This window comes from Cavia porcellus, unplaced genomic scaffold, assembly GCF_034190915.1.
Source record: "Cavia porcellus strain 051 isolate PalLab524CR breed Dunkin Hartley unplaced genomic scaffold, mCavPor4.1 scaffold_20, whole genome shotgun sequence".
NCBI lineage: Eukaryota > Metazoa > Chordata > Mammalia > Rodentia > Caviidae > Cavia > Cavia porcellus.
Genome location: NW_026947503.1, coordinates 54,855,976 through 54,868,174, shown reverse-complemented (window position 1 = coordinate 54,868,174; position 12,199 = coordinate 54,855,976). Strand labels below are relative to the sequence as shown.

Below are 12,199 nucleotides of genomic sequence, written 5' to 3'. Positions count from 1 at the left end.
GACACCTTTGCTTTAGGAACAGGCTACTGGGCCGGCTGGGTGCTACTTCCTGTTTGACTCCACATAAAGCCTTGATCCTTTGAAAGAGCTGGGGTTAGGGCCATTGGAGTCGAACATTCTCAGTGTACATCTCTGAAGTAGAACCTTCTTTTTTCTGAGTAGGGATGGGTGAAAGAAAGGAGCCTGGAACCTCTTGGATGTATATGTCATAAATCTGTCTTCTTTGCTATGTAGTGGGGTGGGGGATTCTAGGGGAGAAATGCTGGGACTTGCTTCTTCCAGGAACATGCCGTAGCCTTTGCTGGAAGCTTCAGAGAGCTTGTATTCTTGGCCACATTATCAGGAGTGCAGCTTCTGTCATGCTAAGCTGAGAAAGGAGAAAGGAAGGGTTGTAGTTCACTTGCCACTAATTCTTACTGTTCTTCATGATTTTCAGTAGATCTTCATTGGTAGTTACATATTTCTTTTCTGTATCCTTTAGACAAACTTCCAAAAACTCTCAGTGGTTTTGTGTGTGTGTGTGTGTGTGTGTGTGTGTGTGTGTGTGTGTGTGTAGGTTTGTTTTGTTTTTTATCTTTCTGAGGCAGGGTTTCACTATACAGTTTAGGCTGGCATTGAACTTACGCTGGCCTTGGACTTGCTCTGATTCCTCAGACTCAGACTTCTGAGTGCTGAGATTACAGGTGTGCACTACCATGGCTGGTGTGGTGTGGTTTAATTCTGATGTTTTTTAGCAGTACTGGGTTGCAGGGTATGCAAATGGCTATCAGTTTGGCTTAGTTGTATAAATGGATTTTTGAATGCATTCTTGGATACTAGTCCTTTAAATATATGTGCACTAAAATTTATTCCATTTTGTGCCTTATCTTTTACCTAATGATATCCTTTACTGATCAAAAGTTCTTTTAATGTAATTGAATGTATCAGATTTTACTTATTTTTAAGAAGTCTTTCCCTAGCTCAAGTTCAAAAGATAATTTTCTACACTAAGTTAAATTTAGGATTTTTTTTAAACCTATGTATCATTAATGTTGTCTGGGTCCTAGTGAATGTGTGAGAAACAGGCATCTAATTTCATTTTTAACATATAGACAACTAATTGCCCCAACCCTATTTATTTTGTAGTCAGATTTTTCCTTGCAAGTCTGTAGAGCCGCTTATAAAAAATTAAAATGGGTTGAGAATCTGTAATCCAAAATCTAAAACTATTTTTGTGTGTGTATAGTACTAGAGATTGAACCCAGGACTTTCTTACTGAGATATTTCCCCAGGTTCTCTATTTTAAAAAAATTTGAGACAGGTTCTTTCCAAGTCAGCAAGTTGCTGAGGGTGGGGTCAAACTTTTGACCCTCCTGTATTGGGTTTCCATAACCCTAAAAGTCATGTGCCATTATAACTGGCTCAAAATCTGAAATTTTGGGGTGTTAGGCATATTGAATTTTGGGTTTTCAGGTTAGATATGCTCGATTTTTGAAGTATATTCAAGTATTTAAAAATCCAAAAAATTCCAAAATCTGAAACACCAAGCATTTTTGCATAAGTCATACTTAATTGAGTCTATCTTGAGGTTCTTTGTTCTATACTTTTGGCCAGCCTGTTTAATTTTAGGCTGTTACCATGTAAACTTAATAATAGAGCTTTATAGTTTTGATATCATGAAGAAAAAATATTTTGCGTGTTCATTTATTTTGCCATATGCCTATTGGATTTTTAATATGTTAAATACCTTTCAGTGAACATTTTACCACCCTCTTGTATGGTAATTAGCAGGCAGGGATTTCATTGTGAATTAGGCATTCATTTACAGTGTTGAAATTGGGGAAGAAAGTACTGTCCATGATGCTGCTTATATTTATTAGCCTTAGAAGTCACATTTTTCCTTTTAACTCTAGGAACAGTTTTGATCAAAAGTAACAGCGGTCAGTTGATGTTGGTATCTCCTCAGCAAGGGGTGACAAGAGCAGAGACTGCGAGTACCGTATCTTCCAGGCCAGCAGTACCAGTCAACGCCCAAACTGTCAAAATCTGTACGATGACGGTAATGTACCTTAGTTTTCCTTAGTTTCTCAGCTAATCTCTTACTATGAAGATGTACATATTTTTAGTAAGAATAATTTGAGATGGTTTGACTCAGCTTTTAAAATTAAGTGACTTTCTTTAAATATACTAGTTTAATCAAGATTTTTGGTTTATCATTCAATAATTGCCAAAGAAATGAAAATTCAGTCTTTATACTCAAAGATTTTATAGTTCTCTGAAGACATGTTCGAAAGGGTAGCTTGCATCTTGAAAGAAAATATTCTGATTCAGTTTAATTTGTGGTAAAATAATAAGACTCTATGTATAGTATTCATTTTTAGAAAGTAAGAAATATAGAAAAATGCTATAATGTTTCATTAGCTTTACATTGTTAGAATTTTTTTATATACCTGGTGATCTTTCTAGATAACTGAGCTTATGTGATAAAATTTTAAAAATATTTCTGTGAATATTTTTATTTAAACACAAAATGTTGAATATAGTCTTAACATTTTTTAATGACTCAAAGGCATTTTGAATTAAAAATTCCATTTGTTGTGCAAGTATTATTCTTTGCCCATTTTGTTTGTTTTTATGTTTTCCTAATTTGCTTGTAAGTGCTTAATTAGTTATTTCATTTGTCAATAATGCTTGGTGATTTCCCTTTCTAATTTGCTTTTTCTAATAGGTTAAGAATATAAAGTAGCACATTTTTGTTTATTTAAATATTAAATACAAGAATTTATATGGTTTCGGTATAGTCAGAGTCAAGTTTCAGATTTTAATACAAGAAGCTATATTACTTAGTGTGAGACTTCAGATAAAAGGGATATTTACTGAATCATTGCCTCCTTGGAAATATGAAATGAATGTCAATGGCGAGATGACCATTTAGGTTGATAGTATGGAATGTGCATAAAACTTTACCATTACAAAGCCAGTTACAGCAAGTAATTTCCTATGGGAAATTGTTCTTCTATTCTCCATAGTACTGGTTAATTGTAAATGACTAATACTGATGACTTTATTATCTTGTCTCTTTCCTTTCAGAATTCTAGCTCACAGTTAATCAAGAAAGTAGCAGTGGCACCAGGTAAAACATTGGCACAAATAGGAACTAGTATGGCATCCACTGTTCCAAACCCTTCCTCAGTTCAAGTGAGTTGTGATTTAATTGTGGCTATGTGCATGCTGGTTATTTTTGCTTCTTTCTTTATTATTTAGTTGTTTCCTGCCAAATGTATAAGTCGCTGAATATGTGACATTGAAGAGAGCAGTTCACTGATAATGGGAAAAATTAAAATGGGAAATGCTGGAGATATGGGAAACAAGAAAATATGGTGTATATTCTTGGATATATTTTACTGAAGTGTGTTAAGGCAATGCAAATACATCTAATAGCCATGTGTCACACTCCCTTGAAGTAGGTAATGAGATAAAATTTGGTGTCTCAGATGTTTACTAGGGATCATTACCTGTAGAAAGGGAGGAGAGTGAGAATTTAAACTATATGTAGACCCAGTACAACATCAGCCAACCTAGTGGAGAACTTGGAGCTATATGGCTTGTCAACAGTGTCCCATCTGGGCCAACACAGTCAGATGGTTTCTTCTGGGATCAGTCAGTGGATGTGAACTGTGCTGGGAAAGTTCGACTTTTGAGCAGGGTGAGTATCTGCACCTGATGGAGCTGGAAGCTGGAAGCTGTCCATGAGCATTCCCAGTGGGAAGGGCCACATAGATCTTTCCTTTGTGATTGTTCATCACACACAGTCTGCTCATAGTCTACCTCACTTGGATCTACTATGTCATATTTGTTGGAACTGGCTGTTCTCTGTTCTGATTAATTTCTTCCTTGGGGGAAACAGAGAAGAGATTAATAGGTTGGATGGCAAATCCACTGCTGCAGTTGATGTTGGGCTGTAGTTGACACTAATCCTCTCCCTACTCTGTTCATATTCCCTGATCCTAAACTACCAACTGTGTTGGTTTTAGTAAGATTATTGTGCCAATTATCTTATTAAGTATTTAGACTAGCAGTACCTTAGTATTTTTTTCAGTGGGTGTATTTCTTAGACATTAAGTGCATTTATAATATTGATTAAAGACAGATAGTGTAGAGAGAAAGCATACTTAGCAACATGACCTTAGAAACTTAAGGTTACTATTTGTACATCAGGGGATGTCATGACATGAAGAACAGATTGAGCTCGGTAACTGGAGGAATCCACTGTACTCACCTTCAAGGACAAAGGAAATTTCTTGGAAGTTAGTTCTTACACTGTGTTAAGAGATTCTCCACATTCATAGACCTTGATTTCCTCTTTGCTGACTGAAGCTGTGGTTCATGTCTGTGCTCTCTGAATGTTTAATGAAGTTTTAATAATTCTCAAAAGTGAAGTTTGTATTCATTTAATTACTAATCACAATTGGTGGACACTAATTACATTCATAATTTTTATAAAAAAAAGGACATCTAGGGACCTGAATTCATATAGGTAGGAAAGTATAAAGGTCAAATCAAAACTAAGAATTTCTTTCAATTGTGAATGTAGGCTTCAAACTGAAAGTATGGCATGCTGTGCTGTGTTAGTGTATACCCAAGACTTTCACAATAGATTTTTAAAAATTTTCTCAAATGTTACAATTATCGTAAAAGTCATACTAATTAGCATTATATGTAGTTATTAACTCCATGTCAATATTTGTTTTGCTTTTTGTGGTAATGGGGATTGTACCTGGGGAATGTTAAACTATGTCCCCAGCTATTTTTAAGATTTTTAAATTTTGAGACCTGTTTTGCTAAGATGCGCAGGCTGGCCGCAAGCTTGCTGTTTTCCTGCCTTCACCTTCCCAGTGATTACGGATAGGTGCCACTACCCAGCCTCCAGCCTCTGTTACTTAGTATACTCATAGAGAAGCTACATATCAAAGAAAGATTTAGTACAGATTGGTTTATTTTATTTTATTTTTTTAATTTGTACATAGTGTTAATAAAATGGTATACCTGAGCTACTTACTATGTATTGTTCTTAGATTATTTTTCCATATACTAATTTATGCCTCTCATTGATTATTAGCATTTTATGTGTGGATTGATTTTCCTAATTTACATTGATGCATATTTTAAGTTAGGTTATTCCTCATCGATTGTCTGGGGCAGTAGAAATTTTCAAAGACTGCAGTTAAAGGTTCTGTATCCACTTTGAGAGACAAAACTTTTTAGTTTTGGGGGATACTTTTTAAAAATAAGGAAGAACTTGGAAATGAGACAACACAGGACTCCTCATACTTGATTATTTGATTGGAAAGGCAAATTTGTGTGTTAAGAAATTTTGAAAATACGTATTTTCCTATTAATAGGTATCAATATTTGTTTAAAATGGCTTGCTATATGGCCTATGCTAATAATTATAACAAGAAAACTAATTAAAAACTTTTATGTTCAGTCTTAGATTGTATTAATGGGGAAGATACAGTTTTGCCTATTTGATTAGAATGTAACTGTGATAATGATTTCTCTTTTAGAATTAGCATTTTTGATCAAATATGAACAATCCTAAAAGGGTTACTCTTTCAGACAGAAATCACCTTCTTGAAATGAGATTTGGTCTGCTAAATTTGCATGTAGTTTATTTTTGTGCTGTATATGTAACTGATTTTCACATGGATTTATTTCATAAATACTCCAAAGCCTTTGACTTCTGTCACCAAAACATGCCTAATCATTGTAACACAATCTACCATTGGCTATGCTAGAAAACTAAGTTTTAAGTTATGATTAAATATGAGCATTCATCCAACACTAGAATAGGAAGGCCAGGATTATATACTTTCCATGTCCCTAAAAAGTTGTAAGTAGTGTGAAAGGTATAGGTAGTGACACAGGTAGTGGCTTTATTGGAAAGCATTTTGAAGGACAGATTTGTATTGGTGTGTATCAGCAATATCTGAGGTAGATTGATTTGGAAAGGTTTTGGAGCATGGTGGCACATGCATAATTCCAGAACTTGGGATGTAGAAGCAGGGGAATCATGAGTTGAGGCTAGCCTGGGCTACATATTGAGACTCTGGAGAGACAGACAGACAGACAGGCAGATGGGTTGATTGAAGGTTTCAGGTATCAGAAACCATGAGAGATAAGAGGAAGGGTGGGGGTCTGTGTCCCAGTTATCTAGTTCAAGTATCTACTCCAAGTGACTGGAAGCCTTCCAGTAGGCTCCACCTCTTTCAGTATTTCACCTGCTCCCAGGAGCACCTTGGGCTGTGAACCAGGCTCTTTTTTTTTTTTTTTTTTTTTGTCTTTTTTGTTTTTTACCGGTACCGGGGATCGAACTCACGACTGCCTGCTTGCAAGGCAGGCGCTTATGCTGCTGAGCTAAATCCCCAGCCCCGAGGCTCTTGATGCATGGACCTCTGGGAACATTTATGATCCAAGCTGTAGTATGGACAAAGAGTAAAATTTTGACAAAGAAAGTAAAATGTCGTAAGTACTTACACTTCTCACAAACATTGGAACATTTTTCCTCAGTTCACATTTCACTGGATTTTGTTTTGCTTCAAAGGTAAGGGGACAGTACTCCTCTGAGGAGTCTCACCAGTTATCAAAGACATAATTACTAACCAGAATTCTAGATTATGTGTTCTTAAATATGGTATTACCATGACCGGTTTTAAGATACTCTGAAAAAAAGTCTTATTTATAGTATATAAGCCTGAAGGTTAATTTTAAAAATCTCTAGAAGGTTTTAGAAGAAACTGCACAGTTGTTGCCTCTGGAAAGTAGGAATAAGAGTGTGAACAGAAGGTGGGTGACATTGTTTTATTGTTGCTTTTAAGGTGTTCTCTACTTAATAGAATTTTACTATTTTATTTGTAGTTTTTAATTTTGCCTCTTTTGTTCAATATTTCAGCATTAGTTCTAGTCCCTATCAATATTTTAAATTTCCTTCTCTCTTGCCTCAAAGCTTTGTCTGATATATATGCCAGTTTTCTTAGAGTGGATATGGATAATTTTGTTGTGCATTGAAACTGACCTATTTTGACTGTGAAGAAGGAAATTTTGTTGAGGATTATAGCACCTTTCTATGTGTGTGCTTGCAGAACACAAGCATGTAAATTAAAATCATGGTACAATGTTTGGTTTTCTATGTAAATTATGAATACTATTCTTTCCTATCTGCCTCCCACTCCAAGCTTTTCAGCAACTTTTAATGTTTGAGACAGTATGGTTTTCTGAATTATTACCTGTTGTGATTTCTTGCTTTAAATTTTTTGCCCTGCAGATGGTGCTAGAGTCATACATCAGTCCAACAGAGTGTGGGAGAAATTCTTTTCAGCGTGAAAAGATCACATTTTATAACAGTCTTAATGCTTATTTTAATGGTCTGTTTAAAAGCAGACTGTTTGAATATAAGATAATCAATAGATCACTTTGCTTAATATGTAAGAAGAAGCAGAAAATTACCAGACAGATAATTCTTTGTTTTCTTATAAAGACCTGCTATTTAAAATACTTGCAGAAAAGTGTGAACAATATTTTTTGAGTACTCATCTGTGTGGTACTCTCTTTCATAGACAATCCTAGGGTTCAGGCACTGTTGCTATCCTTGTTCGTGTGCAGGAATCTGAGGATTAGTGGGAATAGTAACTTGTCTGTACTTAATATTGTAGTAAGTGGCAATAAAAAGTAGAATCAAACACAGATATGCTAGAGTCCAGGGTTCTGGGTTACATTTTTGTAGACTCTTAGCGCATCCCATCAAAGCAAAGATGTCGAGCTTCATTTGTAGTTTGGTAAGTGTGAAGTGAAGTACCCAGCAATACTTATCTCAGTATGTACTAATTGGATTTCAGTCTATATCTGTGCCAGCCAGTGTTGTCACAGTTACTCCTGTAAAGCCGGTGAATACTGTAACTACCCTGAAGCCTTCAGATTTGGGAGCATCATCTGTACCCTCAAATGAGCCTGGTTCCAAAGCAGAGCGCTCAGCAGCTGCTCAGGTTAATCTTTCTCCGGTAAGCTCTTACTGGCTGTACACCAATAATTTCTTACTAGTGGTCTTGAATCTTGGCTAATGCTGACTCATGCTTGTGATTTTATATTTCTTGATATTTAGGCAATGCTAGAAAATGTGAAGAAATGTAAAAATTTCCTTGCCATGTTAATAAAACTAGCATGCAGTGGGTCACAGTCTCCAGAGATGGGGCAGAATGTGAAGAAGCTGGTGGAACAACTTTTGGTAAGTTAGTAAATGTTATTAAGTTTTATAGGAATTCATAGAACATGTTTTGAATGGGAATATCTATGTATTTTTGATGAGGTTTATTTTAAATGTGCTTCTTGGTAAAAGTACATGTATTTAAGACATGAACTGAGAATATAACAAAGATAATTTTGAGGTTTTTGTTTATTTGTTTGTTTCTTTTATCATTTTGAAACAGGGTCTTGCTATGCAGTTTAGGATGGCCTTGGGCTCACTTTGTAGCCTAGGCTGGTCTCGAATTTGCAAATGATTCTCCTGCCTCAGCCTCCCAAGTGCTGGGATTATAGGAGTGTACCATCACATCCATCTAACAAAGATAATTTTGAGCTGTGTATGTTGGGGGGGATGGGTACTGGGGATGGAACTCAAGGCCTAACACATGGTAGGAGCCCTGAGCCACACCCCACCCCAATTTTGAACTTTTCTTTTTAGACAGGATCTTGCTATGTAGTTCAGGCTGGCCGGGATTCACTGTGAAGCCCAGGCTGCCTCCAACTTGCAGTACTCCTCCTGCTGCAGCCTCTGAGTGTTGGGATTTACAAGTGTGATCCACCATGCCTGGCCAGTTTTGAACTTTTTGAACTACTATAATCCATAGATTTATCTTGTCATATAACTAACATTTTAATGTATTTTAAAAATTGTAAAATTGGCACCTTCTCCAAGTAGAACCCATGTGTATTTCAAATATGTCATACATTCTTTGTCTTTTAAAAATGTTCTTACAGATAATAGAAATAGGATATTTGAAATGGCTAGTTTCCCATTTGGGAAAATGTTTTTAAGGTATTTAAAATTATATGTCTTATATACAGATTTAATTTAAAATTTGAGAGTCTTTTTAAAAGTAAACACTGAACTTTTGTTCTTACCTTTCCCTGAAGTACACTAGTTTTGAAAAAGTATATAGTGACTTGATTCTCTAAATAAAATACTTGAGAGACCATATATAGTCTATAAAAGATTTTAAAGTTTTTAAGCCAGAAAGATATGTGTGAATTTTGCAGAGAGACAGCAATAGTTAGAATTAATCAAATGTCCTTTCTAGCTTAAGAACTGTTTGTCTTAGAACAGCAAACAGTAACACTCAAATATTTTGTTCTTGGGATACTTTTATATTCCTAAAATCAAGGCTTCCTTCAGGCATTTTTATTTTTCTGGGGACCTGGAATTCTGGCTGTGAAATTTAAAGAATTTTATCTTTGAAAGTAATAATAAACCTGTTATTAACATAAATAACATTTGAATGAAAGTGTAGTATCCAAAACAGTAAAACTGAGTGATGAAAACAGCTTTGCATTTTGTAAATCTCTTTAATGTCTAGTTTAACAGATGACAGCTACATTCTCCTTCCTGCTTTGGCATTTAATCTATTTTGTGCTGTTTTTTTCATAGAGTATTTGAGAAATACCTGGTCTCATGTGACGAGGTGGTTGGAATAAGGAGCATTGGAGTAACTTCCTCCAGTACAGTGTGGGTGTTCTTTAGAGTGTACTGACTTACTTCACACAGTGAATGGAGTTTTTATCCATGTACAATTGCTACCATAGCTTGTGTTGGTCCCTTGGAAAATATTAGTTTACGAGTTATACAAATTTCCACATTTTTTCAGATACTTTATTTAACATGACAAAATAACTTGGTCCTTAATTTCACTGACGGTCTTTTTTTGTGTGTGTGCTGGGGATTGAACTCACGACCTCGAGTTTGCCAAACAGGACAGTCTTATGAGAAAATTCTTTTAGAGCAACCTTTTCTGAACCCTTCCTGTCTCTGGGAGCTATTCCCATTCCTTATTCCTTTTCCCCAATGAACTTCTCACTCTTAAAAAAAAAGAGAATTCTTTTAACTCGTAGGAAACTATCAAGTCCATAGTAGTGATTATAAATTTTCCAAAATTGTTATTTTGGCTTGAGAGTTTAATTTTATCATTTTGCTATCAGTTATTTTTGCTCATGACAACAGACTTCATTTAGTTTTTAGAAAATGCCTACCAAATATTCAAGTATTTGGTCATTTGTCTCAGTTGCCTTGTCATTCTTTCCAGTAAAAATGAAAGCTAGCAGGGGCTCAGCTGGTGACTCAGTGGCAGAATGCTTTTCCTTGAGCATATTTCTACTTTGTTTGCAGCAGAAATGTTTTTCATGTGATTCTTCTTTATGTTCAGGACTAAAGAACATGTGTAGTGGAGTTGAGATGTAGTAACATTAAGTTTTACTGTTTCATCCTGGATGTTTAAAAGAGTAACTGACTCTTTTTAAAACTACTGGTGCCTACAGCTCTTGCTGTTGCCTCCTTTTTGTTCCCCATGTACTAGGGATTGAACCCACCCAGTCGCACATGCTAGATAAACACCCTATTGTAGTTTCTTAAAATTTTATCTTCAGACAGGGTCTGCCTGTATCGCCCAGATTGCCCTTGAATTTGCCACCCTCCTCGGTCAGCCTCTGGTGTAGCAGACATCGCAGGCGTGTGCCGCTGCATCTGTCACACACACACACACACACACACACACACACACACACCCTTTCTATTACAGTGAAAATAATTTTAGATCTCAGAGTCCCTTGGAATGCTTAGGAGTGTAAAATGATCAATAAGGAGTCCCCAGTGTTTGCAACTGCCGTTCTGGTCTTGCAGCAGTTTTCTAAAACCATCTTACCTTGATTAAGATAATTTAAACATTGATGAACCAAAATTAAAAAAACAAACAAACAAAAAAACACCTCAAAGGCTCCAAAACAACTAGCTTCCTATTTCCTGCAGTTAAGTTTAGGATTCCATGTTTTCCCTTCTTTATTGTTCTTAGCTGTCGTAATAATGGAGCAGTCTTCAGCCAGTCAGCTCTTCATTGTGATGTCTGTGAATAAGCACCGCATTATTTATGCTGTCTCTCTCACATCTTCAGTGGCAGGAAAAAAAATTCCTCCATCTAATGAAGGACTTCGCAGCTTCTGAAAAGCTTGCCTGCAATCATGAGTTGCGTTCTTTGCCTCTTTTAGTTTTTAATTTGATTATTGTTTAAAGAGACAGAGTCTGGCGAGCTGGCTGTGCTGTCCAGGCAGCCTAAGACATGGCTCTGGCTCCAGTGAACTTCCTGGTTCTCCCTTTTTGAGGGGCTGGGACTAGCATGTGGTACCATGCCTGAGTTTGTGTCTTTTAAAATGTATGTCTAAAAATATTTTTTCCTCCAATTTCTTAGGATGCAAAAATTGAAGCGGAAGAATTTACTAAGAAACTGTATGTTGAACTTAAGTCGTCACCTCAGCCTCACCTAGTTCCTTTCCTCAAGGTAGTGTTGTGTCTTTCTTTGAAGGCAGTTTTTATGTCTGATTTCATAAAACAATTTTAAACTGGGATATTTCGGTATGGTAGTAGTTCAGTGTGAAGGTGCTCACAGTGTGGGACAACCCTTACTACCTCAGTAAACTATAACGCAAGCATATTCATAGTATTGTTTTCATTTGAACACTTTTGAAAAGCAGGAATAACATTTGCTTGTGAAGTTACTTGATGGTATTGTTCAATACTTGAACAGGAATATATTCAAGAAATTTTTGATATATGTGTGTGAAAATAGGGTCTTCTGTTTTAACAACTCATGTTATTGTAGAATTATAAATCACACAGTCACATTTCCTGGAAGGGTATAATTTTTAAGAATTAATTTATATAACAAGAGCTTGTTTTAGCAGCCTAAAAAATCCATTTAGATTCCTGGAAGTTACAAAGGAATTAAAGTGAAATTTATAAAGTCAGTAAAGCACTCAGAGCTATTATGGACCAACACTCATCACCATAAATTTGGACATAATATCATCAAGAGTTGCCTTGTGAATAATTTTGGAATAATTGTGTAGGCAAGATGAAAGGGCCTCATACTTCAGACTCCTTTTGTTGTCTCACTATAGAAGA

At 35.8% G+C, this 12,199-nt stretch overlaps 1 protein-coding gene across 1 annotated transcript in view; it reads left to right on the top strand.

Annotated features, from left to right (window-relative positions):
- Taf4b (TATA-box binding protein associated factor 4b) overlaps positions 1-12,199 on the top strand; it is a 130,278-nt gene that overhangs the window by 27,830 nt on the left and 90,249 nt on the right. Inside the window, exons 2-6 of the mRNA XM_063231824.1 lie at positions 1,893-2,038; positions 3,070-3,177; positions 7,875-8,036; positions 8,138-8,260; positions 11,487-11,576. Coding sequence (XP_063087894.1) covers positions 1,893-2,038; positions 3,070-3,177; positions 7,875-8,036; positions 8,138-8,260; positions 11,487-11,576 — 629 coding nt within the window. The remainder of the gene's footprint in view (positions 1-1,892; positions 2,039-3,069; positions 3,178-7,874; positions 8,037-8,137; positions 8,261-11,486; positions 11,577-12,199) is intronic.